At 34.8% G+C, this 25947-nt stretch overlaps 2 protein-coding genes across 2 annotated transcripts; one reads left to right on the top strand and one right to left on the bottom strand.

Moving 5' to 3' along the window:
• LOC148603054 (uncharacterized) lies at positions 1–10870 on the bottom strand. Its single transcript, XM_088553166.1, has 5 exons — positions 10728–10870; positions 2642–2731; positions 1554–1757; positions 1057–1128; positions 1–160 (listed from the first exon to the last, which is right to left on the bottom strand). The coding sequence occupies exons 3-4, from the start codon at positions 1738–1740 to the stop codon at positions 1061–1063; spliced, it is 255 nt and encodes an 84-aa protein (XP_088409292.1). The 5' UTR covers positions 1741–1757; positions 2642–2731; positions 10728–10870; the 3' UTR covers positions 1–160; positions 1057–1060.
• On the top strand, positions 10839–20844 carry LOC148603053 (transmembrane protease serine 2-like). Its single transcript, XM_088553165.1, has 7 exons — positions 10839–10970; positions 11486–11601; positions 12994–13100; positions 13650–13918; positions 15816–15964; positions 18977–19034; positions 20659–20844. Exons 1-7 carry the CDS (start codon positions 10928–10930, stop codon positions 20784–20786), a joined length of 870 nt encoding a protein of 289 aa, XP_088409291.1. The 5' UTR covers positions 10839–10927; the 3' UTR covers positions 20787–20844.
• Positions 20845–25947: the final 5103 nt, after the last annotated feature.

Below are 25947 nucleotides of genomic sequence, written 5' to 3'. Positions count from 1 at the left end.
AGTTTTATTTTCGAAGCAACAAGACAATACAAAGCTAATATTGAACCAGACACGTCAGTGTTTATATTCAAAACGTAGAAGCTAGGTGGCGCATCATATTAACCGGAACTGAATATAGTATCTGTATCGTCTGTTCCTCTGAAATTTCCTATTTTCTAATCTGAAAACAAATAAACCAAATAAGTACATTTTTTTTCGGTAACTTAATATCTATCGGTATAGGGTTTGTAAGTCTCGTTCTAGTTTCAGTTTCTCTTCCGGAATTTCTGGTGTAGAACGTATTGAAATCCGAAGACCGATATGCATTTTAGTGTGTACTTCCGGGAAATTCAAACGCTGCTTCACAATGCAAAATCTTCTATTTTATGCTATTCTAAACATTTTTATCTATTGGAACTTGATAATTGTCATTTTTAATCAGTATTTTTACCCAAAAATAATACTTCGCTTTTAATATTGAACTCATTGCTATGTGTTAATGACGAATCTCCATACATTTGAATGGTAGACTAGGACCCATTCTTGCCAAACCACGGAGTCACGTGACGAGACTTACATACCCTATTTATACAATAAGTGTTACTAACTATTTGTAAGCTCTGTTTAACGATTTGAACTGCGCGGCATGTTCAGGAGTTGATTAGGTTGAATTGTTACAGTTAACTTTATCTATATATTTTCTTCAAAATTTAGTCTTTTCAAGTTCATTTTACTCATTTTCGATCGATTGATTACTTCCCGTCTTGTATACATTACGCAATATCATGTAAATTTACAAGATAGTGTTTATAAAAGAGTGCGTTTAGTCAATCGATGTAATAACAAAGTTATTATAAGTCACAGTGAAATCTGCATAAACCAAGTTCTTAAGAAATTAAATTTTCAATTCGTACAGAAGGTAAAATATGCGTAGAGAAAGACGTCAAACACAAAAAAAAAGAAAAAAAATAACTTCTTATATGATACATGCATGGGACTACTTAAAGACTGACAGTTTGGTTGTTAAAAAATCAGTTAAACTAGATTTCACTATAGTCTTAAGATAAGTAAACTTACCATTTTAACCGAGAGTTGAAAGTGAGTTTCCAGTAGCGTTGGTCAGGTCAAGAAGAAGAAGGAATCCGAACACTAAAAATAGAAAATGTAATTAGGCCATAATCTTCTTTGAAAAACTTAAAGTCAAAGTAATTCATAAAATAATTGATTCAGAGATAAATTGCTAAATAAAATGCACTATTATCTTTCCTTCATTCATTAATCTTGTTTTATCAACCCAATATTTTCATCAATATTTTATAATTAAATAAAGTGCTATTATAGTGACTTGTGCATATGTTGAAAATTAAGAAATTATTGCAGATATTCATTATATTGTGATTTTCTTTTTTTTTTTCTATAACGTGATTTTATTTATGTTGTTTCATCTATAAAACAAATTCCCACATTAAAAATGCGTATAATCGAGAATCGAGGGTTAAAGCTTACAACTACCCAGTTGCATTTCTACAATGATGAAAAATATGACAACGAATTCATTTTTTATTTTAACTTACGATAGTTGAGGATTCTAGCTCCCTGGAGCTGGGCAGTGGCTACGTTTCCGTAGTTGTAGAGTCTGTTCTGTGTCTGATACACATTGTATGCACTGCCATAGTCACCGCCTTGGATATCATTGTTAAATTGGCTCAAAGCTACAGCCAACAGACATGGGACGAGGACGAGAAGGATTGACTTGTTCATGATGAGATTGGGAAGATCTGAAATTAGATTGGTTGATTGATTAGTTGTAAGTTTATTTTGTTTTTATTTATACACCGCAACATACAGTGGCGATATATTACTAATATGTGATAATCTCAGAAAAGTTACGGCTCCATACCCCGACGGAAGAATAGTGATTTTTTTAAACTTTGTATATTTATTGAGTACTATAAAGCACAGATCGAGTTCGAATTGCAGATTGATCGAATTAGTTACTCATATGTTATGGTTATTTTAATTTGTTTTAACCCCCCAAAAATTTTTGCAACGTGGTGGGGTACAAAAAAAAATATCATTTACTATCCCACCAGATGGTAAATTCTTTTAATATGAGGCTTACCATCATATTTCAATTTACTTGAGTAGACCTTAATTTGCCCTTGATCTGGGCGGTTAAGTTTTGAATAAAAAAACAAAAAACAAATACGTGAAATTTAGTTGCCAAAATTTCTTAGATCGAAGAGAAAAGTAAAAGTATTGAAGACAGTTTGGCTTAAGTTAGCGTAATATTTTGCAGGGTTGCATGATTGAAGTTCCCATTAGCATCCTTTTCTGGTGTGAACTAGCCATACGATACTGTCCACGCACCAGTACTTAGATAAATAGAAAAGAAAGAAAATCGGTCTATTTTTTTTAAGTTTAATTCTTGATTTGGGGCTTTAAACTAAAAAATATTTTAAAAAATTTCTAAAACAATCCAGCACTCCGAACTTCAAAGATAAAAAAAATACAATATTTCGGTAGTTTCTCTTGTTTGTTTTTGATTGCAATATGTTTTCTACGTACATTGTTACGAATTTGAATACGATGTTTGTGTTGAATGAATTTCTACAAAATTAAAGTAAATCGAAAAATAAGATAGAATGTTCAAGCTACTTACTGTAATGAGATTCCTAGAAAGTGATCTGCTCGGAACGGTGTTCGATGGGTTTTTATACCATTATCGAATGCAACTTGACATAATTTGTTCCTGTAAGAGTTGTCATACATGTAAAATTACGTTGAAGGAACGTCTGCAGATCCGTATAATGTTATAACATGTACATGTACACGATTTAGAATTTACTTGTTTTTTTGTTGTTGTTGATTTTTTACCTTTTCAGAAAGACCTGAAAGCTTGTTTATTATTTAAAGCTTGCTTTTTAATAAAGTAATTGGTGTGGAATGATATTTTGCTTCTTTTTTATCAGTTTTAAAGTCCATTCTTGAATAGTTTTTTTTTATTGCACAAATATTTCACGTAAAATTTAGAAGCGAGGAACCTTTCAAATGAAAAAAATATATATATATGAAAATATTGTACGTATTTAAATTGGAGCGGGAAATGCAGGAGAAAGGAAATGTGGAATATTTATCACAAATAAGAAACTTTCAAGCGAGCTGGTCATCAATGACAACGAGGAACTACACCAAGAAAATACACCAAGACGCGGAAATCCCTTTTTACTGGCAAAAAAAAAAAAAACGGTAATAAATTCAAACTCTTCCTTATTTACCAATTACGCACCCATTATGATATGAAGCTTGGAAATAAAGAACGGGAATGCAAAACAAAACAAAAAAAAAACCAAAAAAAAATAAATAAATAAATAAAAACGGAACTAACATTTCCAACGACAAATAAATCCTATATCCGACTTTGACATAGTTTTTTTAATACAAGCAAAAGGAAGCAACTCTCCAACCTGACAGCCTGGATTTTTGTCCCATTGGAGCAATGGAGACTTCAAACGTTGATATTTGATTTGAATAACTATTGGGACTGCAGTAATTATACTTGGATACTTCGAAATAACTTATTTAAAGCGATTTAGGTACTTAAGGTTTTAATTCAAAGAAAAGTTTCTATACTGCTCTCTCTTCCCCCAATTAGACGTGTAACGGTGGGTTACGTCCTTTTGTGAACTTGCTAATATGGCTTGCATTCCGTAAACATGAAAAAGGAGTATTGTCGATGGGTCACGATTTATTGTAAGATACTGATCCGTCTTTTTTCTTCCTCCGATGTATTCATCCCGTCACACTGTTAAGCGAGCGACAGAAATGATCGTGAACCGATCGATAATAAATGTCAAGTATCGCAGCTTGATCATGGACGGAGGATGTCAAAGGGTCGTGAACAACAGTTACTAATTAGATATTTTCAGTACATTTTTGTTACCTTTTCAACAATGACAACAAAACTGGAACATTTTCAAAACGAGGGTAACTGGGCGCCGATGGGACTCTTATGGTTTTGTACTCAAAATTCAATTTTGTACAGACAAAAGTGAATTTTGGTCAACAAAAATGAGTTCAGATTAACAAAATTTATAGCATACTACAAATTTTCAATTTTGTGTCATTCTGTGATTTTGTGTCACAAAATTCAATTTCAAATTATTCTCAATTTTACAGGTAATGAAAAAAATGTACAATCTATTTCTTATTAAGAATTAACATTCAAAATGTTACATCTTAATTATGCAATTGTTTTGTTTTTTTTTTATTTTGTAAAAAAGGTGAAAAACCGACCGATTGATACGTACAATGATCGCAAAGGAGGGGCGGTTATGACAGTTTTAATCATAAGCTATTTACATTGTACTTGACATTTTTTGTGCCAGTTCTCTCTGGCAATTGATCGATTGTACTTTATTGCTCTTTGGAAATATTAAGAACGATTTTCTTAAAAAAGGGAAAACCAAATCGAATACGTTTTCCAACACAGAAGACTATAATAAGGCATTATCTTTGGACAATGAAAAAGGCTTGAATACAGGAGATATACATGACGTCACAAGGTCCTTGCTTTATTTGGAGAGAACAAACTGTCATGGGATTGAAGAAGATAATTGTGAAATAATGTATCTCCTTATAAAGGGCAGTTAGACATGGTGTTGCATGCGTCAAATTTGCCCTATAAGCATTAAAGGAAAACTGCCATCGAATTAATAAGTTTGGCAGCAAAGAGCAAATTAAGAGAGCCCCCACCCCTATAGATTCCTTTATCGAAATCTGACATGAAGCAAGTGTAACATGTAAGGCAAAATATATTGATGTTTTCAAAAACCGCATGCCTTATACAATCTTACATCAACTAGGATTTGTTTTCTTCATACTTTAACAACACTTTGGGATGTGAGCAACAAACAAATAAACGGTTTGTTTTTGTTAAAGATACGCAGCCGTCGCAACCGTCGTTGCTAGAAAGTAAAACCGTAAAACCCAGCATTAAAAATTCCGTAATTTTGCAATTATAACAACATTAATGAAACATTTGATAAGCGCAAATAAAATGATGACAAAAGGAGTGTCTCATTTGTGCATTTGAGGTTTCTGTCAGATCGTCTTGAGGTAAAAAAGCAAGAAAAGGGGACAAAAATCGCCTTGTTTACATTTGCTTTTCACGAATGATTGAGAAATTGATACACTTTAACCTCTGTAGACAAGCAACCGCATAAAGAGAGGGCTCATATTGCTATAGAGACTTAACTAACGCTACCAAGATTTTTTCTCAGGAAATGACATTAAATTTGCTAACACCAGCGTTGTGGATTAAACACGGTGATAGTAAACGCACACATTACATGTTAAAATAGAGGAACGTCTAAGAAGTTGCAAAAAAAAAAAAAAACGTCCGCTTTAAAGCGACACAACTCCCCACCAAATTTTTCAGACTTTTCTATGCGTTTACATATCTTCCCTGTATCAATTTGATCCGATGGAGCAGTGTAGCGAATAGAGTGTCACATTTTGAGACGTATATATGTATATATTATTACAATCAACCCACAATTTAAATCTGACTCCTAGATTTGATTTTATAGCATTTGCTAATGACTTTGGGAGGGACAACATTGGTCAAAGTGCAACAGTATGTTTTGCGATCGGAACTGCTCGGCCATTTCCGCTACACTAAAAATTAACTGTAACTAGAAAGCTGAGGAGTTTTGACTGTATGTTTAAAATTGTTGTTCATACATGTATATATACATGCACTTTATGTATCATTACTTTTTGTATGCTGTATTATATGACTGCATTTGTTTAACCATTTTTGATATACATGTACATGCATTTGCATTTTATACTGCAATTTCCCTATAGACCCTTTTGTGCTAACTGTAAGATAGTCGATGATCATGCGTAGAGCATGCTCAATATACACTTCCGCGAGGAAAATTCTGTTGTTCTACCCAAGCCCTACCTCGCGGAAGTGTACATTGAGCATGTTCACCAACTTACCACAAAAAGGTTTATTTGCACTGGTAAAATATATTGACTGTTTTAGGCTTCAGTATGCCAATGTCATATTATCAATTTAAGCCGCCCCGTGCAGGTCCGGATGTTAAAGGAATAGGCCTGCAGCAGCGCTAAGCTTGTCGTAAAAGGAGACTAAATAGTGCTCAGAACCCTACCCGGGGGCTAGGGCGCTCTGCCCACAGAGCAACTGGGAAGTGTGCCCCAGGTGGTGGAATGGGGTACCCCTGGCGTGTTACATGCTGGGATTGTCAGGCTATAATACGGAAAACCTGACCGCAAACCATAGTGGTGCACCGTGTTGGGAAAGATGCCACGTTTAGCACATGTAAACAACCGACAGAAATGTATAAAAAATGCCTAATGACCCTCTGTTTTTAAAGATGTAAAAAGTAACTAAAATTAAAGAAGTCAACGTCACATAACCGTCCTTTGGATCTGAAGATTTATTAACAACTAGCGTGACTTAGAAACTGGGTTAGTAGGTTACATTACAGTTTGTTTGCTGATTTCCCCCTACATTTTTGTACAGGAGTAATTCAATTGATCGCTAAACAGATTTTCACCTCTGCCATTCTACACTACAAACCTGCTTTTAATGCAAATTTGTAGTCTCTACCGAAAGGCATTGCGAACATGGTTTTAGAGAATTACTATAAGACTTCCGGTTGTCTTGTAATTAATACAACTGTCCTTTAGGAGGACATCCGTGCAAAAACCAGGCAGTGGGTAACACATGACATTTTTTTTTAATTCATCTATTTCATATCGCAAATGCATCCTTTCTCAAAGTTGAATGTTGGTTTTTTATTAACTGCAAGGGTTAAAGAGAAAAAAAATAGATAGAAAGCACTGAAATTCATTGAAAAAAGAGATAACTCTTTCGTTTTGTGCAAAATTTGGTTGCCTTTCCTCGGGAACTGTAAAATTGTTTTCTTAGCCATCAATTGTCGATTAAAAAAAATCTTTGTACAATTGAACATGTATATACATTGTATATATGATATAAATATTACAGTTGAACAAGAAACTCCGTCTTAAAATGTACCATCTGCCATCCATATCACAGGAACTGCCTGATTTCTAAATGGACGGTCTCTTAATCATAAATTGTAACAATACAGCAATAGGGCACTGTTCAACGTTCAATGGGATGCTAAATCGTACATTGCACATTCAAGTTCGTCACTAATTGGTAAAGAAAGACGAAGAAGATTTTTCATATATAATCATTGCAAAAAGTTTCGGTTGGGTAAAATTGGGATACAAAGAAAGTGATTTTATGGCAAAGGGAAGATGTACATATGTATAAACGACTCTCATTATACTAGTGTATAGAAATTCCACCAACGGTATTTATAGCCTATTTCATCGAGGTATGAGCATGCTAGGAAATATGGGCATAATCGAGCTATTGTTCGATAGTGGAAGGAAGAAGTTAAGGTTCCGCTTAAGTCAATATCTAGGACATTTCTTATTGAAATATGTTCATTCATAGTTTTGATAGCGCATTAAATGTACCGCTGATATATTTTTAAATGCATCTTTATACATGTATGTATATAAGAAGCATTCCAGCTAAGAATCATGCAAAATGTGATACATGGTTGGAAAGCCTACATATTTTTATTTTTGATATTTTGTTTAAAATGCTTTAATAAACAGAAATTAACACTTGGTTTTTCGTATACTCCGTGCTCATAGAATACATAAATTGTATATAATGCAACGTAGAATTCAAAATTAAGGGAGATAACTCTGTAAATGACACTCAAATACAATAGAATCTATTAGATTTTTAATGTTAATTATCTCCTAAGAGCAGGCAGATTTGAATGAATAATTACACATTTCATAATATACACCCATAAAACAACTTAATTACGAAAATAAAAATATGTAGCCTCTTTTGGGGTGTATCACATTTTTCAGATTTTGCATGATTCTTGCGAAGATAGCTACTTAATACACAAGCACAAGTAAAATTTGAGAAAAATGTTTTTTGACAACATATCTTGGAATAAATCTACAGCTGTCAAAAACAAGATTTCAAGTCCAAAATTTACACACATTTAGTACTGTTCCTAAATATGTTATGCAGTGCAAGCTAACATTATTTAAAAAAAAATATAGCCATTTCTTTAAATTTAAATGAATTGGGATATTTAATGTGATGGTCCAGCTAAATACCAACTTTAAAAAAAAACATGAGATATCAAATGTACAATCCGATCCGGCAATATGTTACAAATTAGTGGTAGGCTTAGGTGTATTTGCATTTCCGAATAAAATTTTTTTTCTGGTGAAGATGTACATTTATTTTTAAATTTGATGTTTACAATTTTTTGTTTGAAAAATACAGTTTTAACTAGTAGAATGTTTTACTAAGGAAGGAAATGTCTAGAATACTATAAAAAGAGCATTTCGCAAAGTGTCAGGAACATGATATTTGCATTCCTGTCATCATGATTCTCTTGACAAGTTTTGTCCTAGATATTGACTTTAGGTGAATCTTAAGGTGTCAACGAGAGTTTTAAGTAGCAAATATACGAGGTCTTGCAGGTCCGGGTGTTAAAAGAATAGGCCTGCAGCAGCGCTAAGCTTGTCGTATAAGGCGACTAAATAGTGCTCAGAAACCTAGCCGGGGGCTAGGCGCTCTGCCCACAGAGCAACTGGGAAGTGTGCCCCAGGTGGTGGAATGGGGTACCCCTGGTGTGTTACATGCTGGTGTTGTCAGGCTATAGTACGGAAAACCTGACCGCAAACCATAGTGGTGCACCGTGTTGAGAAAGATGCCACGTTCCTCGCACGTTAAAGAACCCTGCTGTGGTATTCGATAGGAGTAGGAACCTTTGCGCTCCGCCACAGGAGGCTAAATTGCCCGACCTTACCCATCCCCCCTTTTTCCAGTGGCAATCAAAATTTGTCGACCCTATTATTCTTGTGACCCATCTATTTTTTTTTCATTTCATGTTCATTTCATCATCCATTTCATGTTCATTGTCTGAATATAGCTGAAATATTGCTGCTCGGACGTTAAACCCCAACAACAACTTACCTACATGTAGCTGTTAAACGGAAGACTTAGATAGCTATTCGTCGAGAACTTCTGCTTGCTACAATGTATTTTATTGTGAATTTTTGGTAGCTATTCAACTGGGGATTAATTTGATTGTTCCATTAGGGTCTTTTCCTTTGTTCCACAGTGTCCTTAATTACATTTTCAGCTTTATAGTCGGGTTCTTAGCCAGCTGCTCAACAGGGACCTTTGCTAGCTATTCAATTAAGTCCATCTGCAGCTGCGTAAAAGGGACCTTAGAAACTTGTACAGTAGAAACTTAACGTTTCTGTTCAGTGGATCCATTATGGTAGCTGTTAATTTGAGCATCAGATTGCTGTTCAACTGAGACATGAAGGAGGTAGAACTAGGTTAAGGGACATAACTCTCGAAATCAGTGATATGTTTGTATCATTAACTCTTGAAATCCGTTTATGTTTGTATCATATTCAATTTAATCAAAGCTTTTCAAGCATTTATTTGAATTATAATGCAAATCATTGACAATATGATTTTAAAGTTACTCAGATGCTTGAATAAGATTTATGTATAGTGGTTAACGCTTTGTAAGAGTTATGCCCCTTAACTTAGCATGACTAATGACCTGAACCAGCTAGTTGTTCAATATAGACTAGCTATTTAACCGTTACGGAAGTCTTAGATACAATGCACATTCGTAACTGCTCAATTTTGATCTTTGATGCCAATTCATTGGAAGACTATTGCATTTCCGATCCGGCCCTTAGGTTCCCGTTCAATTTGGATCGTTGATAGGTGTTCAAAAGAAGTCTTAACTAGTTATCCAACGGAAGATTTTCGAATTAAACAGTTTATTTGAAACCATTGGTTCCCGTTCAACGTGAACTTAAGGTAGATGTCCTAATTTGGACATAAGTAGAAGTTCTATATTTAGAGTTTTAGGTGGCAGCCAAATTTGGGCCTTAAATGCCTATTAATTTAGGGCCATGTGAATATTCAATTGGATCTTGATGTACTTGTTCAATTTGGGTCTTGGATAGCTATCCTTTTGGTCATTTCGTGAAGCCGTTAAACAGGGCCCACGGCTACATGTAGAAATTCAACAGAGTCCTATGATAGCTGTTTATCTGAAACCAATGCTGTCTGCGCAACTGGGGCCTTACCTATATAGGTACAATGTAGTTGCTCGTGAGACTTTGGTACATTGTACCACTTAAGTACATGTAGCTGCCCAATTGTAGTCTTTAACAGTCTCTTAACAAATGTTAGATACATTTGTACACGTACAAAATGTAGTCATTTGGAACCATTGGTGCCTGTTAAACAGGGGCTTTATATAGGTGGTTGTTCAATTCAGAGGTTTGAATGGCTGGCCAATTGGGTCCTTAGTTTGATGAATATCGTGATCTTATGTAGCTGTTCAATTTAGAGTTTAGGGTTGCTGTCTGATTGGGCCCTTAGCTAGATGTATAACGAAGATCTTAGGTAGCCGTTCAATTAAAGAGGTAGGCCTATTAACTCCTGAAATCAGTAATATGTTTGTATCATATTCAATTTCACCAAAGCCTATCAAGCTTTCATTCGAAACAGAACGGAATCAGTCCACGTTACTTTGATGCTTACATTATATTGATGTTAGATGCTGAATACAAACGTTCATATGATTTGTAAGAGTTGTGTCCCTTACCTTAGGTATACTGCCTTAAGATATTAGTTATTATAGCTGTTCAACTGAGACCTTGCGTACTGAAAGATTATTAACACTATCTTGGAATTTCCTGGACTTCGTACATGTAATAGGAAAACTTGTAATGTTTTGGACCTTAGATATGGTTCGTCATCGTAGTTTACACTCTGTGGAGATAAGGAACGTGACCAGTAACGACCATGATTGGACTTACTATTTTAATCGGCGTTTCTGTTACTACCTGTGAGTCTACTATTTTACACAGTTTTGTACAAATATGAATGTTTTAGTTGAATGTCTTAAGTGATAATTTGCCAGTTATACGATTGACAAGATTATTTATTTTTGAAATTTCTACAAAAGGTTATGGTCAGCGTAGAGGCTTCGGCGTGGCATGTGTTTAAACTTTTGACCTTAAACATACATGTATGTATGAACATTAGGTATAGAAATCGTGTTGATTAATGGCGAAACAGTTAGGTTCAAGTCTGGAAGAAGCAAGTAGTACCAGACCAGAAATAATGGATAAAACCAAAGGTATTACGCCTTTGGTCAGAAAAAAAACAAACCAGGAGAGCGGAGAAGAGAAGAGATGACCAGGTATTACATCGGAAAAACTTTATAAATATCATCAAAGCTCTAGATTAAGTGTATTATAGTCCGATACACATTCAGTTTTCTCAGGTTTTAGATTTTTGCCTTTTTTTTCACTATTTTTTCCGACGAGTTTTCACAGGTTATCTTTTATTTTGTTTTAGTAATTTCAGGACAGAACAACAGCTGTGGCGTTCAGGTTTTCAAGCCTCATTCTCATCCCGGAAGTCTTCGTATTGTTGGTGGTCAAGAATCAGTTCCTCATAGTTGGCCATGGACGGTAAGTTTAAAATTTATCATAGGAAACCTTGCAAATATCAACGAGATGTTCATGCACAGAACACATAAAAAGAAGCGCTAACCGTTGTTTATTCGGAACTTTATAAATGCCCCTTCAAAATGTTTTGTTCACATGTATTAAAAAAATCGTTATTAAGCGCCCAGTTATTAAACTGTGAAATTACTGACAAAAGTAAGTAAACAAATAAACAAATAATAAAAACAAACAAACAAAACAACAACAGAATAACCATAAATAAACAAAACTGCTTTCTAGTCAAAATCTTGGACCAGCAAGAGCTTTATCTACATGTATACAGATCTAGCTTAGAGTCTCGAGGCAGTTCTTGCCACATTGCCCTATTACCCGCGAGGCATACGTCGGGAATAGTAAATTGACCATTCATTTATCCAAGGTGAAATATAAATTCAAATTCAAATCTTTAATGCCTTATGAAAAAAACTACGTTGATTTGGCAAACATGATACAATTAACAAAGTAAAAAGTATATAATTTCATACAAGTTAATACATCAGAACCCCCTGCCCTCAGTGTCAATGATTTTTTTAATGAAAGAACCTAGCATATTTACATGTACATGTACATGTGGTGGTGGTGACAGATTTAACTCATTTTATCTTACTAGGTTGACATTAGAATATCTGCATTAAATTGTACAAAATTTTGTAGTAAATTGCGTAAATTCAGTCACTTTCAAAATTCAAGGATTATTTCTTAATAAAGTATGAGTGTTATGTACATTTTTATAAGCCGAGCAGGGGCGAATCAAGAATTTTAAAAAATGGAGACTCGGGTTATCTTTTGCTCGATTTTGACCATATCTTGCACATAATTTTCAAAGTTTTTCAATAAAAGATGGGTTCCAAGCCCTTGAACCCTCCCACTGGATTCATCACTCAGTCTGGTAAGGGCATATATGAGCTTGCTGTTTATTGAGTTACATGTACCCACTCCACGTCATGATGAAGAGAATTCAGTGCCCTCTTGTTGTAGTACTGGGATCTTTGTTTCATGGGCATTTTAACAAAATATTAAATTTACTGTTGTTCCATTTGATCAACCGATATAAGGCGGCGGTACAAAGGAGAAAAAAGCCGTTGACAAAAAGAACTAACGCCACACTAAACAGACAGCTGACGACGAACAAATAAATTACATGTAAAAGTGCTCACAAAAAATACGAACACTACAAAGCCATTAAGAACCCGATGGTGAACGCAAGTGACTCGAAGAGGTAAGCAGTTCCTGCTTCGTGCAAGACACCCATTCGCCCTGCTTCTCGTTGAATGTTACGTCTAATGAAAGAGGAAGAACATCTATAACAGTATGACAGGATTGAGGTCGTATTTTTTTATTTGTTTTCTCAACTAGGTACTATTGAAATTTCGAAGTCAAGAGATAACCTGCGCAGGCGCATTAGTGAGAGGTGCTGACGGTGCTCTCGTAGTCGTTACTGCAGCCCATTGTGTGTCTAGTGGGTAAGCTTAGTTTATACTTTTTTCATATATTTATTTGTAAATATGTCTTTTTCTCGCAGAACTTTAACAAAAATTAAAGCATTCAACGAGCAAACGATATATTTTTTTTAATTGTAAAAAATTATTTTCTTCATCACCGATGCTAAAGTGCTACTTCACTAGAAAATTCCATTTTCAAATGAGTTTCATCGTTACAAATGTATCCATCATTTCAATTTATTATATTCATCACAAGTTACATGATTATTTTATTCTACTAAAATGTACCTGGGCTAGGGTCACTCCCGGTTTGCATGATCGAAGGGAGTAGTCATTTGATTTATGTTTGGGAGGAGTTTAAAAAATTATTTTCATTTATTTATCAAGTCCTTTTTCTCCTATATGCAATAGATCTCTGATCCTGTCTTTTTGTTTCTAATTTGATCGTAATCTACACAACGCTCAAGAATTAAATAGTTGCTCTATTTTTTTTTTTTTTTTTTTTTTTTTTTTTTTTTTTTTTTTTTTTTTTTTTTAAATATGTATTGTTTAAATATTTCCTGCCAAAAGACAAGACAATCCCGCTGATTGGGTGATGATTGTTGGAGTGCATTCAAGATCCGCTATGGAGCAATACCGAAAGGAATACTCAGTAAAGGAGGTCATTGAATATCCAGGATTTGACCTTATGACCTTTGGTGATGACATCGCTATAATGAAACCAAGTACAGCGATACAGATCAATGATTACGTTAGCCCAATTTGTCTGACGTCTGTAGATTCTGGAGCTTTAGTTGGAAAAGAATGTGTAATATCTGGATGGGGCTCAGAAGTAGTTGGTCAGTATCAAAATTGTGGTTTCAGCAGTTTTGTTATGTAGTGTAGTTACAATAGGGTTAAAAACTTTGTAAGTCTCGCTCTACTTTCATTTTCCTTTAGGTTACCGGAATTTTCGATGTAGAACGTACATGTGTTTTTCAATTTGAAATCCGAAGACAGATTTCTTGTTTATTTCTGAAATCTCAGGACGCTACGTTACAGTCATGCAATATCTTCTAATTATTGCTTTTCTTAACACTCTTGTCACATAGAATTACATATTTGTTATTTTTTTCTATATTTTTACACAGTCAGAAAAAAAATGTTTAACTTTTAATTCTGAACTCAAAGCTTTGTAAATGACAAAGTTTCCATGCATTTGAATGGTAGATGAGGACCCATTCTCATGAAGCCACGGAGTCACATGACGAGACTTACATACCCTATACATGCATTTGGGCTAATTTGTCATTTTCATAAATTCACACAGTACTACTAGGCAATATCTGCTGGTTGAGACACAGTTAAGGTTTTAGAACGCGGATGTATTATTTAGGGAGCATCCTGAAATATATTGATTTTAGCAGATTCTTTAAATTGGACATTTTTGCGGGCATTAATAATTTCGCGATTAATAATTTTTGCGCTGAAAATTGTGAAAATAGCGAAATTTGTAAATTGCGAAATTTTTAAATACGTTTACAGCAACTTTATGACGAAAAGTGACAGGAGACGATATCAAGCTACTTATTATCTACAATAACAGGAAAAGTTCGACAATAGTAGAAAGCTTAGTTGTTCTATTCGTTTTTTGCCATACATATATATACACCAGCACATGTTTATTATCATGACGTCATCATTTTTATTCTCCTTACCTTTCTTCAAGTAGCAGTCTTTATAAAAATCAGACAGGAGGTGATCGTACATGTCAAAAACCAACAAAATCAGTTTTATTTCTTTTTCAGAAACAGTTACTGATCACATAACAAGTCTTAGTTTTTCATTTGTTATTGCACTGTTGAGAAAAAAAAATTATATATACATTGTACACGAAATTGGCACTTTGCAAGAGTTATCGTTCTTGATTTTGTTTGATTTGGTTTAATTTAGCGGAAGATAAATGTACGATTTTCTCAAAAGTGCAGATCTGAATACAGAAATTATTATCGTTATGTGAAAATATAGCATATTTAGACCGAAAAAGCATCGTTCACTTGGTATGTTTTTCTACACCATGAATCACTTTGGCAATGTCTGAATTGTATGTGTACTGGTACTTACGTAGTTTTGAACATAGATTCCGATGGAAAATGAAGGTGAAGAAATGACATTATCCTGAGGGGCTGGGATTTGATGTTGGATAGGAATTTTTATTTTCGCACAAGCACAATTTTTTTATTCAAACTTCAGCAGCAACTGAAATCAATATTTTTATTTGAAAATCTGCATTGTTTAAGTAAAAGGGACATAAAGAATCGTTTTTGTTCAGTTGGTGAGTGAAAAAAAAACCAATTCAATTCAGAACATTTTTCCCCAAAAAAATCCGAGAGCCCCCCCCCCCCTTTCGCTGAAACATTTTTGAAGCCTTAGTAATTATACATGTATATACACGGAATAAACTCAAAAGGTGGATTAATTTTAGGACACGCGGATCGGACGTCTGGGCCCGGTTGTTCGTAAGGTTTATCCGCTAGGCAAATGTTATCCCCTGAATAAATCTAGTTCAATCTACATGTACACAAGTTATCCAAGGAGATAACTATTTATCCAAAGGCTAATGTTTTGAACAACTGAGCCGTGGCTTCTGTTTGTCTTTCTTCCAATTTTGTGGGTTTCTGTTTAGTTTCGCATATTTGCTTGGTCAACAATTAAGACAAAATTAAGATATTAAAAAAATTAAATATTCTCCTTTAGGTGGACCACCACTCGACAAACTCCATGAAGTCTATAAGCCTATAATAGCTGACAACGATTGTAACAACGCTCTTGGTGTATACGGGTATAACACATCATCCATGTTGTGCGCTGGTGATCTTCTTCAGGGTGGAGTTGACGCTTGCAGTGTAAGTAAAGTTATTTTCATTGTACACCGATCTGGTCAATTTTGTCTGAGAATTTCTGAACTATTTGTAATGTTCAATAAATCCTAAAACTTTGTTTTGAGTTTGCACGAAAGATAGCAATATTCTCAGACTGATTCTTTTTTTTTTAAGTTTTATGTACGTGCTTGCCCACTGCCCACCTAAGTTGAAGAAGACAAAATATTAGAATTTTACATTAGAGTACACATACAGACTGATTTCGTCATTTTTTTGGACCTTGTTTGTTGGTAATTATATATGATCTCAGGGATTCTGCTTTCATTTAATTCATCCTTGAAGGGTTCAGTATGTTTCTTCTCTTGAACTGCCTTAGACTATTTTGATGATCTTGCACTATATTACCCCCGTTGCACTCAACGATGCTGCACAGATTGTGTTTGCCGATAAGAGTAATTGGCAGCGTTTAAAACTAAATTAATGATCGTGTGAATATCGATCATCATTAAATAACTATTCACTCATGATTTACATTTTACATGTACATATATACGGTTAGTATGTGGAACATAATAAAGTAGTTGTGGACATATGTTTTTAAGCTTTTATTTATTGCGCTTGCGAGACCTAATGAGTACTGATCTCCTGCACAAAGGGAATATTACTTACTTCAAAGCTTTTCCCAAAATCTGCGCTGATTCCAAAGCTTTACACATCTGACAAACTCAATACTAAACCCGCCCCTTTACGCAAATCAGAACAGTGCACCAGATACAGGTACGGGGATTTATATCGAGTAAGTGCTCGTGCACTGTGAAATGTGTCTTTTCCTATATATATGACGTATTATCTTTAAACAATCCTAATTTCGGGAATTTGATACATCGCATCTACCCAAAAGAACTTGAGATAAAGGATACTACAGATACTGTGAAGTCAGCCTCATATCTTGACCTACACTTAGAAATCGATGGTAAAGGAAAACTATTGACCAAACTTTACGACAAAAGTGATGACTTTTCATTCATATCACAACTCATACGCTATGCCAGAGCTTGCCGAAACTACGCAGACTTTTTGTATCGCGCTAGAAGTCTAACAAATAGGCTTCTGGAACAGGGTTATGTTGCTACAAGATTGAAGTCATCACTACAGAAGTTTTATGGTCGTCATCATGAACTCGTGGATCGTTTTGATGTATCCATCAGCACCATGAAAACTGATTTATTCAACGGGTCATAGTTTGCCTTTCCTCGTTTGTCTACCCCGGACTTGACTTTTTATGAGCAACTCGGCGGGTGTTTCTAGAAAAACAGAGGACGCTTACCCTACCGGTGCACCTGGTCCATACTCCCAGTTTTTAGTGGAGTCCGTCCGAGTTGCTCATTGACTTTTGTTACTTTGTATGTATGATTTTAGTTACTTTATGTTCTTTGTTGTGTGTGTCTGTTTTCCATGTCTGGTCTTTTCCCCTGGATTACATTCTTTTGATTACCGCTATAACCTTGGTTCCCTTGATTACTCTTCCTGTATAGCAGAGTTCGTATTCTAGAATAAATATGCCGAGATGAACATTTTAGGACAATCATTTTCAAAACTTCTGCAAATGAGGAATTATGGAAAATGTGCCTGCCATCATTGTCAATGTTATCGCCCTTTGGTAACAAAAGAAAATTGATGGATCGCGTTTTAATATCTTTGATTATGTTCGAAACATATCCATAACCTATTGTTTATGGACAAAGTGATGGTGTCAGCTTGTTGACAAGCCTCAATGTATACACGTATAGACATATCCTTGAGTCTACCGTCACGTTGGTTAATTATATGTAGCACATCCTGAAATTTAAAAATGTGTTTCTGAATTAGGGGAGGTCCATGCTATTATTTGCTCATTTTTGCCCACACTTTTCACGAAACTAACATTTTTTCAACAAAAAGGGGGTTCGGGACCGTTCCGGGTCGGAACCTTCTCTCTGAACCTGCCACTGATAAGTGTTTTACAAATTCCACAAAATGAAATATAGGGCTTTCCTCTCCCAAAAGACTTATAGCGGACTCGTGAAACCAAACTGTCTGCAAATGTCGTCCCATCATAACCTCTTGATTAGCCAAACATCCCAAAACATCCTTACACCAGTCGTTTTATGGTTTCCGGGTAGTGAGGGGTTGGGGTATCACACAGTTAGCTTTTGTCACAGTTTTCTAGTTGGTACTATTTTTTTCTTCATGAAAGGATGTTTACTTTTGTTTTTTTTTCTGTGTTTGACAAATTGTTAAGGAATTAAGGAAAAAGAAAGAAAGAACGAATTTTCAAAAACACAAGTAAACTTGACATTGTATTGAAGCAAAATTAGAATATACGCGATTTCCGGCCAACATATTTGCTCAATTGAAATTAAAACCGGGTGAAATTGCCCTGATATTCTAGTATGTATATATCCTCGGTGCAAGAATGCATATGTACATGTCAATGTTTTCTTGATGGTACTTAGAACTAATGTCAGAACATTTTAAATTTAAGATGTGAAATTACGGGGAAAGTGATAATCATCATTTATTTTTTCTTCATGTGCTGCACTGTATACACATTTTGCCTGATTCTAAGACGTAGGAGTACTTGAATAATAAACAAAATAAGAACAAATTGTTAATAACTATAGGAAAAGTTAAGAAAACTGACACTGAATCATATAACATGTAATAATATTACATAGTTTATTCATGTAACCTTTAATTTAAGTTGATAATATTGTTATCGACTTCTTAATTACACCCGTAATTTCAGTACTTTACATTCGCATATTATTTGCATAATTGTAATTATATTAATTACCACTTCTCATTAAGCTGCTGGCATGTGCCGTGTTTACCGCCATAGCTTCAAGGGAACCAAGATTCTAGCTGAAGTCACCCGATTTCAGAGCATATCACATTTGCGCTATTTCGGATTTGAAAGTAAGCCAAAATCAGTATCATAGAATATTTGACGATTAACGACTTTGAAGACTTCCGTCTTTGGTTTATTAATTTCAGTACGATTCTGGAGTGCCGTTTGCATGTAAAGGTTCTACTGGAAAATGGGAGTTAGTAGGTAAGAAAAAATCAAAGATTTTATCACATGCATACATGTGGTTATTGCCTGTTATTAACTTTTAAATTAGCTAAAAAGTTGTCACATGTCACATTGATCACACGATGCCATTATGCACCTTCTACTTCGTTTTTATTCCTTTACAAAGGAATGTGGTATTCCCACTGAAACCAAAAAATAACCAAAAATACACTCATTTTCCCTTGCACCCACATTGGAAACACCATAGATGAAAAAAAAAACATGATGGCGCGGAATTACCTGATTTTCATTTCAAACCCGGTCTGCCGAAATTTACGTGTCTATTTTGAATACTTACAAACATACGTTTGAATCGGGCTTACTCGGTGGCAGTTGTTTTAGTTTCTGCTTCCCCTTCTAACCAATGAGGCCAAAAGCTCTTAAAGATCCACTAGCGAAAATCTTACCAACTGCTGCAGACAGGTGCCTCAAAATTCCATTGGGTCACGTAAGAACATCCTTTTTCTTGCATTTTCGGAGAGGATTCGCTAGAGTGAATTTCGAAAGACAGGTGCGTTGCTCGGAAAGAGATAAATATTATAACCCTTTTTTTCTTATTTATGGAATGCAAGCCATATTAGCAAGTGTTTTAAAAGGCACGTAGCCCACCAATTTGAAAGACATGACAACCTGGTCGGCCCAATTGGAACTCATAAGCCTTTCTCGTTACACAAAAGAAAATTGAATGACTGAGTAGTTCCGATTGTTAGTTGGCGGTCTCATAAGGGAAAAAGGTTATCTGGTTCCCTGGTCAACGTCATAAGCGACCCTAGGATCGCTGAAAATATATTTGAAACTCTGGATCGAAAATATTACCAGGGTTTCTAACACATGGGGAAAAGACGAACAGTAAACATTTTTCTTTGAAACTTAAACTATTTTCACTTCTGTAAGTACCAAAATGGTTTGAAATAAGTTATTTAAAAGTATCCAACTGATTACCGGTGCTCGTATAAATTAAATATTTGAATTTTAAGTCTACTGCTATTCTTTGCTCCAATTGGACACTAAACCAGTCTCTGCCTGGTAAGAAAGTTACTTCCCTTTGCTTAAAATTTAAAAAAAATAAATCAAAGTCGGGAATATGATGAAGGGCTATTAAACAATCGATGGGCAAAGGTAATCTCTTTAGAAAAAATATTTCTTGCTTAGTTGCGCTAGCTGTATAAGGCCAATTTGGCCATTTTACAAACTTCGCCGCATAGACCTTGTGAAATTGCAATTCAAAGCTTGTATGCGTCTATTATACTTAGGGCTAAATACAGATTCTATATACAATTAGTCTAGAACAGTGGAAGAAGCCCAAAGGAGTTTAAATAGATACTGTCATGCATTTCGAAATTTTCACATCTTGGGAAGCAGAATTATAATTAGTTTTTTTTTTTAATCGGGGGCAGTGCTACATGTATAAACTACGAAATCGAAACGCATTGAACGAAACAAGACAAAACCCAATTAAGTATACAAAGCGAAACGAAACGAATTATAATTTATATCTACATTGAAAACTATTTCGTTCAAAAGTTAAGCACTGCCCGTAAATTAGAAAATTTTAGGGAATTTTATAATGTGTTTACTTATTAGATAATTAATTACATTGCAGGTATGAGTAGCTGGGGTTTTGGATGTGCACAGCCGGGTTACCCAGGGGTTTATACCGAAGTATACACTTTTATTCAATGGATAATGGACAATACGAACCCTGTTACAAGCTCTCCGGTAGTCGGCTGAACATGCAAATGTTCTTTGATTTTATGTTGTAATTATTAAATAAAATATAAGTATCTTATTTAACTAAACGATAAAGTGGTAGGTCATTCTGGTCATTTTTGTTTACTTTTGATGTTGAAATACAATGTTTAATTATGCGTTTCTCTAGTTGAGTCACATAATTGTGCGGTAGTTGGTTCGCTTCACAGTAGTTTGTTTCAAACAACATTCCAAACAAATTGTAATTTGTAGAAGTTGGGTGGTACCGGGTACATGTACTCTCAATTTTAAGTGATGACGTTTTTTGTTCTTTTTTATTACCTGACTTGTTCTAAATGGTACGAAATCACTAATTCTACTTCCGGTTCGATATCTTAGACACACCAGTTGGTAGGAACCAATGATGGAATATTGGAACACTAATCTGTGGTTCAAGGTGAACGAGCGGTATAAAAGAGAGCAACCCATGTTTCACACCATACATGATTCTTTCAATGACTAGTACTCTAAACTGTACAAACAATAGTTAACAAGGTAACAATTTACTTTAACCAGGGGCGGATCCAGGATATTAGATTAGGGGGGGGCGCAAAGTTAAAATTGGCCGAGCGAAGCGAGGCGAGAATTTTGATGAGGTTAAATTTTTGAGATATTTTTCTAGAGTGGATGCAATGTAGATATCTTTAGTGGTACAATTAGCGGGAAATTAAAGTTTCAACCTAAAATCGCCTAAATCTACCCCTGAAAACCCATGCTTTGCAAATTTTAGAGGGGAATGCCCGCCACGCCCCGCCTGAATTCACCCCTGTTAACCAAATATTTTCATCGTGCCAGTTAGAAAGAGTAATCAAGAGAACCAAGATTCTAGCGGAAATCAAAATAATGTAATCCAGACAAAGACCAGCTATGGAAAACAGTCATACACAACTCGGAACTTAAAATAGCCAAAATAATACAGGAGTCTCATTTAACTCCCCAGGGTTCAAATCAAATTTATTTTCAATTGTATACCAGTCAGATAAACAAACAGAATTCCTATTGCTCCCTAACGACCCTCTCAATCCGCTACGTGCGATAAGCCAGTGAAATGTTGGCTGAAATTTATACACGTATACTCTTCCCTCCTAGTGCATTTTTCACGCATCCGCAGTTATCTCAATATAATCGCTTTATATTTTAAGATTTTAAGCTGTTGAAATAATAGCGGCGTGTTACATATGAACCACGCAGATTTGCTTCTGTTTTTGTTTTTGGTTGTTTTTTTTTTGCGTTTTTTTTTGTTGGGTGGGGGGAGGGGGTTAGAAAGTAGATGTTTAAATCATTTTTCACTCAAGATGGTAAAATTCAGTTCTAAACGTTCTCATAAGCTCATAAGAGCTCGCTTTTTAAAGTGGGGATTTATTGTGATAGGGGTGTCCGTCCTTCCTTCCGTCCGTTACGCAGAGGAGGAGGTTGGCATTTCTTATCTGTTACTCCTCCAATACCACTGAATAGTATTCAATGAAACTTTCACAGAATTTTATCACACATTCCTAATGTGCACCTCTCATTTTAGATGTAGATACAAATCAATTTTGGTAGTTCTACATAGCAAAGCATGGACTTCTAAAAGGAATACGGTGATATGGGGCATCCCTTATCCGTTACTTCGCCTACACCATTTATTGGAGTTAAATGAAACTTTCACAGAATCATTGTTTCATAATCCTATTGTGCACCTCTTATTTTAGATTTGGACCAAAATCATATTGGATGTTTCACATATAGTAAAATATGGACTTTGTCATAAAATGAATATGAGGCCGGACATAGGGTACCTTCTCCTACACCAGTAAATGGAGTGAAATTTAATGAAACTTTCACAGTCAAAATTTTTATTACATGTTACTATAGTGCATATTGTTTTTTTAGATTTTCGTCTAACTCATTTAGAGGTCAAAAGGTACGTTATGAAAATGGGATGTGGGGATATCAATTAGGTGAGCACTGATCACTGTTTTTATATACCCCGCCACACAAAGTGGCGGAGTATAATGTGATAATAGTACCCTCCGAAAAGTTGCGTGTCCGTCAGTCAGTCCATCCCTCTGTCCCTCTGTCTGTCCGTCTATGACGGTTTCCAGATGATAGCTTGAAAACGAAACAATGATTTTTTTAATAAACTTTTTGCATTGTTGTTTGACAGGTCAGGTCATTTTCAGCAAAATCCAAAATATAATTTTCGAGTTAAGCTATTTTGAATATTTTGCAATTCAACTTTTTTCACCATTACGTGGGGGTGTATCACTTAATGTTCCATGAATGCCCTGTTTTCTAGTTTAATCTAAGCTTTTACAATCGATCGAAGAAATATTTTAAAACAAGACTAAGCTGAAGATGAATCAGTTTGTCTTCCGTGAAATGTGTTGAAAACATGGAAAGTAGACCGGAAACCAAACACAGGAATTTACTTTTTAGCCTGAGCTTATGCCATCACTTGGCGTCCGTCGTCGTCGTCGAGGACAGTTTTTTTAAAAATCTTCTCTGAAACTATTGGACCGACAGGATATTAACTTAGCATGATTTTTCCTTGGAGTATTGTGCACAAAGTGACCGTTGGGATTTATAATCCGTGCAAAAACATAGCTGCCGTCAATAAAAATAGAACACAGGGGTCTGAAGGCATTTTTGCAAATAACTGAAAAACCGTTGCCCTAAGCAAAATTTTATGCCGAAATTTTCAAAACTGTTTATCAAATGAAGTAGGAGTTATGGTTACTCCTACAACGTAAGAGGTTGGAATTCCGTTCCTCCATACCCCAACCTCTTACTTCCGAGCGCCATACTGCATAACGCTCGTTCCGCCGCTCTTGGAAATCGGCAGAATTATAGTTAACTATTTGACAGTTAAAACGTTTTATATAATTTCTTTACCATAGCACGGCAGAAGGTGACTAAACTGAAGAAAAACAAATGACCTACCTGATGAGAAAATCCAGCAATCCTGGAAATCCTTTGTAAAGGCAGTTAAAATGAACTTCATATTTGCTTTTTAGCTTTTTGAGTGTGTAATTGCGGTTGATAAAATTACGGATTTTAAAATTTGCGAAACGAACATATCAAGTGAACCAAAGAATTGCCTTTACCAACCTTAAGTTCGTTTTGTCAAAAACATATTGTATTCCGTAAAATAAGTGACCTAATTCAAAATGGCTGGTCATTTTTACAACTGTCTTCGTTACAAATGTTTTCTAGGCATTTTTAGGATTTTTATCGCTCGTTTTCCGGTAAATTAAACATCTTTTATATAAATAAATGACTTGAAATATTTTAAAATACAAATTTAGCTAATTCACATTGGCGGTGGCTTTCAACATGTCAGATGCTAGAGGTTAGGATGGCACCAAGTCTGAAAATAGCTTACCAGACAACCTTTAGCATTGCTGGACTAGAGTTATGGTCACTGAAACAACTTTTTGACATTTTACGGAATTCCATGAAAGTTTGCATATTTCGTTCTTCAGTGTATCCCACTCAAAGTTGGGATTTTTTATCCATGAAAAAAAAAACATGGCCCCTGTTACTACAAATAGAACATAGTGGTCAGAAAGCAGTTTTTTTTTCAAATAACTCAAAAGTTGTTGCCTTTGGCAGAGTAATATTGTTAAGCGTCATGAGACGGGCTTATGCCGAAATTTTCAAAACAGTTCATAGTTTGATGAAGGAGTTACGGTTCCTGAAACAGTTTTTTTTGCCATTTTTTTTCATGTGCAACTTTGAATCTGTTATTCTCAAAACCCATTTTACAGAATTCAATGGAAGTTGGCGTATTTGTACCTCAGGCCATCTCGCACACATTGACTGTTAGAATTTTTGGTCTATGAAAAAAATTAGCATTTTTAGTTAATAATTTTATACCCTCAAGCTACAAATGTAATTTAAAGTGTGCACACTCATACATTTTGCAATAATATGACATTTCTAAAGAATTTTGACTCAAACTAATATGTCGCAGCCACCACATGATAATTATATTGAAAAAAATAGCATTTTTATAATTAATTTTAGACCATCATGGAAACAAAAAGTGCTCGCACTCACACATTGTACAAGAATATGACATTTTTAAAGAATTTTGACTCAAAATGATATGTCACAGCCACTATATGATAGTTATATAGAAATTATTAGCATTTTAGTCAATAATTTTATACCCTCAAGCGAATTAAAAGTGTGGGCACTCATACATTTTGCAAAAATATGACATTTTTAAAGAATTTTGCAAAAATGCGTCGCATCCACCACATGATATTTATATTGAAAAATTTAGCATTTTAGACCCTCACGGAAATGAAAAGTGCATGCACTCATATATTTTCCAAGAATATGACATTTTTAAAGAATTTTGACTCAAATTAATGTGTCACAGCCACTATATGACATTTATATTGAAAAAAAAATAGAATTTTAGTCATTAATTTTGACACCCTCAAGCAAGTTAAAAGTGTGGGTACTCATACATATGCTGGAATATGACATTTTTGAAGAATTTTTAATGAAATAAAGGTGTCACAGTCACTTATATGAAACTCACATTTTTAATTTCTACATTTTATACATATAAGATCTAGACCATGTACTGAAATTGGAAGTGTTCAAAGTCATAAACGTGAACTTTGTCAATCTTAAATTTCGTGAGAACTACCAAACATCTGAAAGTTATCTGTTATGACTTTTACACTTAGAACAGAAAAATAGACCTTTTATTTTATAAAAAATGATTTAATTAATATCACAGTTGTATGACAGAATGTAAAAAGAACATATAAATGTAAACAATGATATTTTTTGAACGATGAGTGACTGGACCGTGATCGACGAAAATTGGAACATGAACAACGATCGAGTTACTGTCTGTGGGATGACGATCACGACGAGCTCTATATATATACAATTGGAAATTCAATGTAAATTTTGAAATAAAGATTTTTTTCCTAATTGGGTTAGCTAATTTACATTAGTCACACAGTTTCATTTATTAATCGCGGACTTCCTGTTCTAAATTACGTCATACAGAATAGAAAGATTTAGTGTCAGGAACTGTCCAGGGGTATGACAGTTTAGAACAGCTTTTCGTATTTTCTTTGTCACGACCCAGGGCAGTTTCTGTAAGGATCTGTCTGGGAATAGGAGAAAATGTGTC

The sequence above is a fragment of the Perna viridis genome, chromosome 11, assembly GCF_037379345.1.
Source record: "Perna viridis isolate PV_CMFRI_1.1 ecotype Kerala chromosome 11, ASM3737934v1, whole genome shotgun sequence".
NCBI classification, from domain to species: Eukaryota; Metazoa; Mollusca; class Bivalvia; order Mytilida; family Mytilidae; genus Perna; species Perna viridis.
This window is presented reverse-complemented; position numbering and strand designations above follow the sequence as displayed.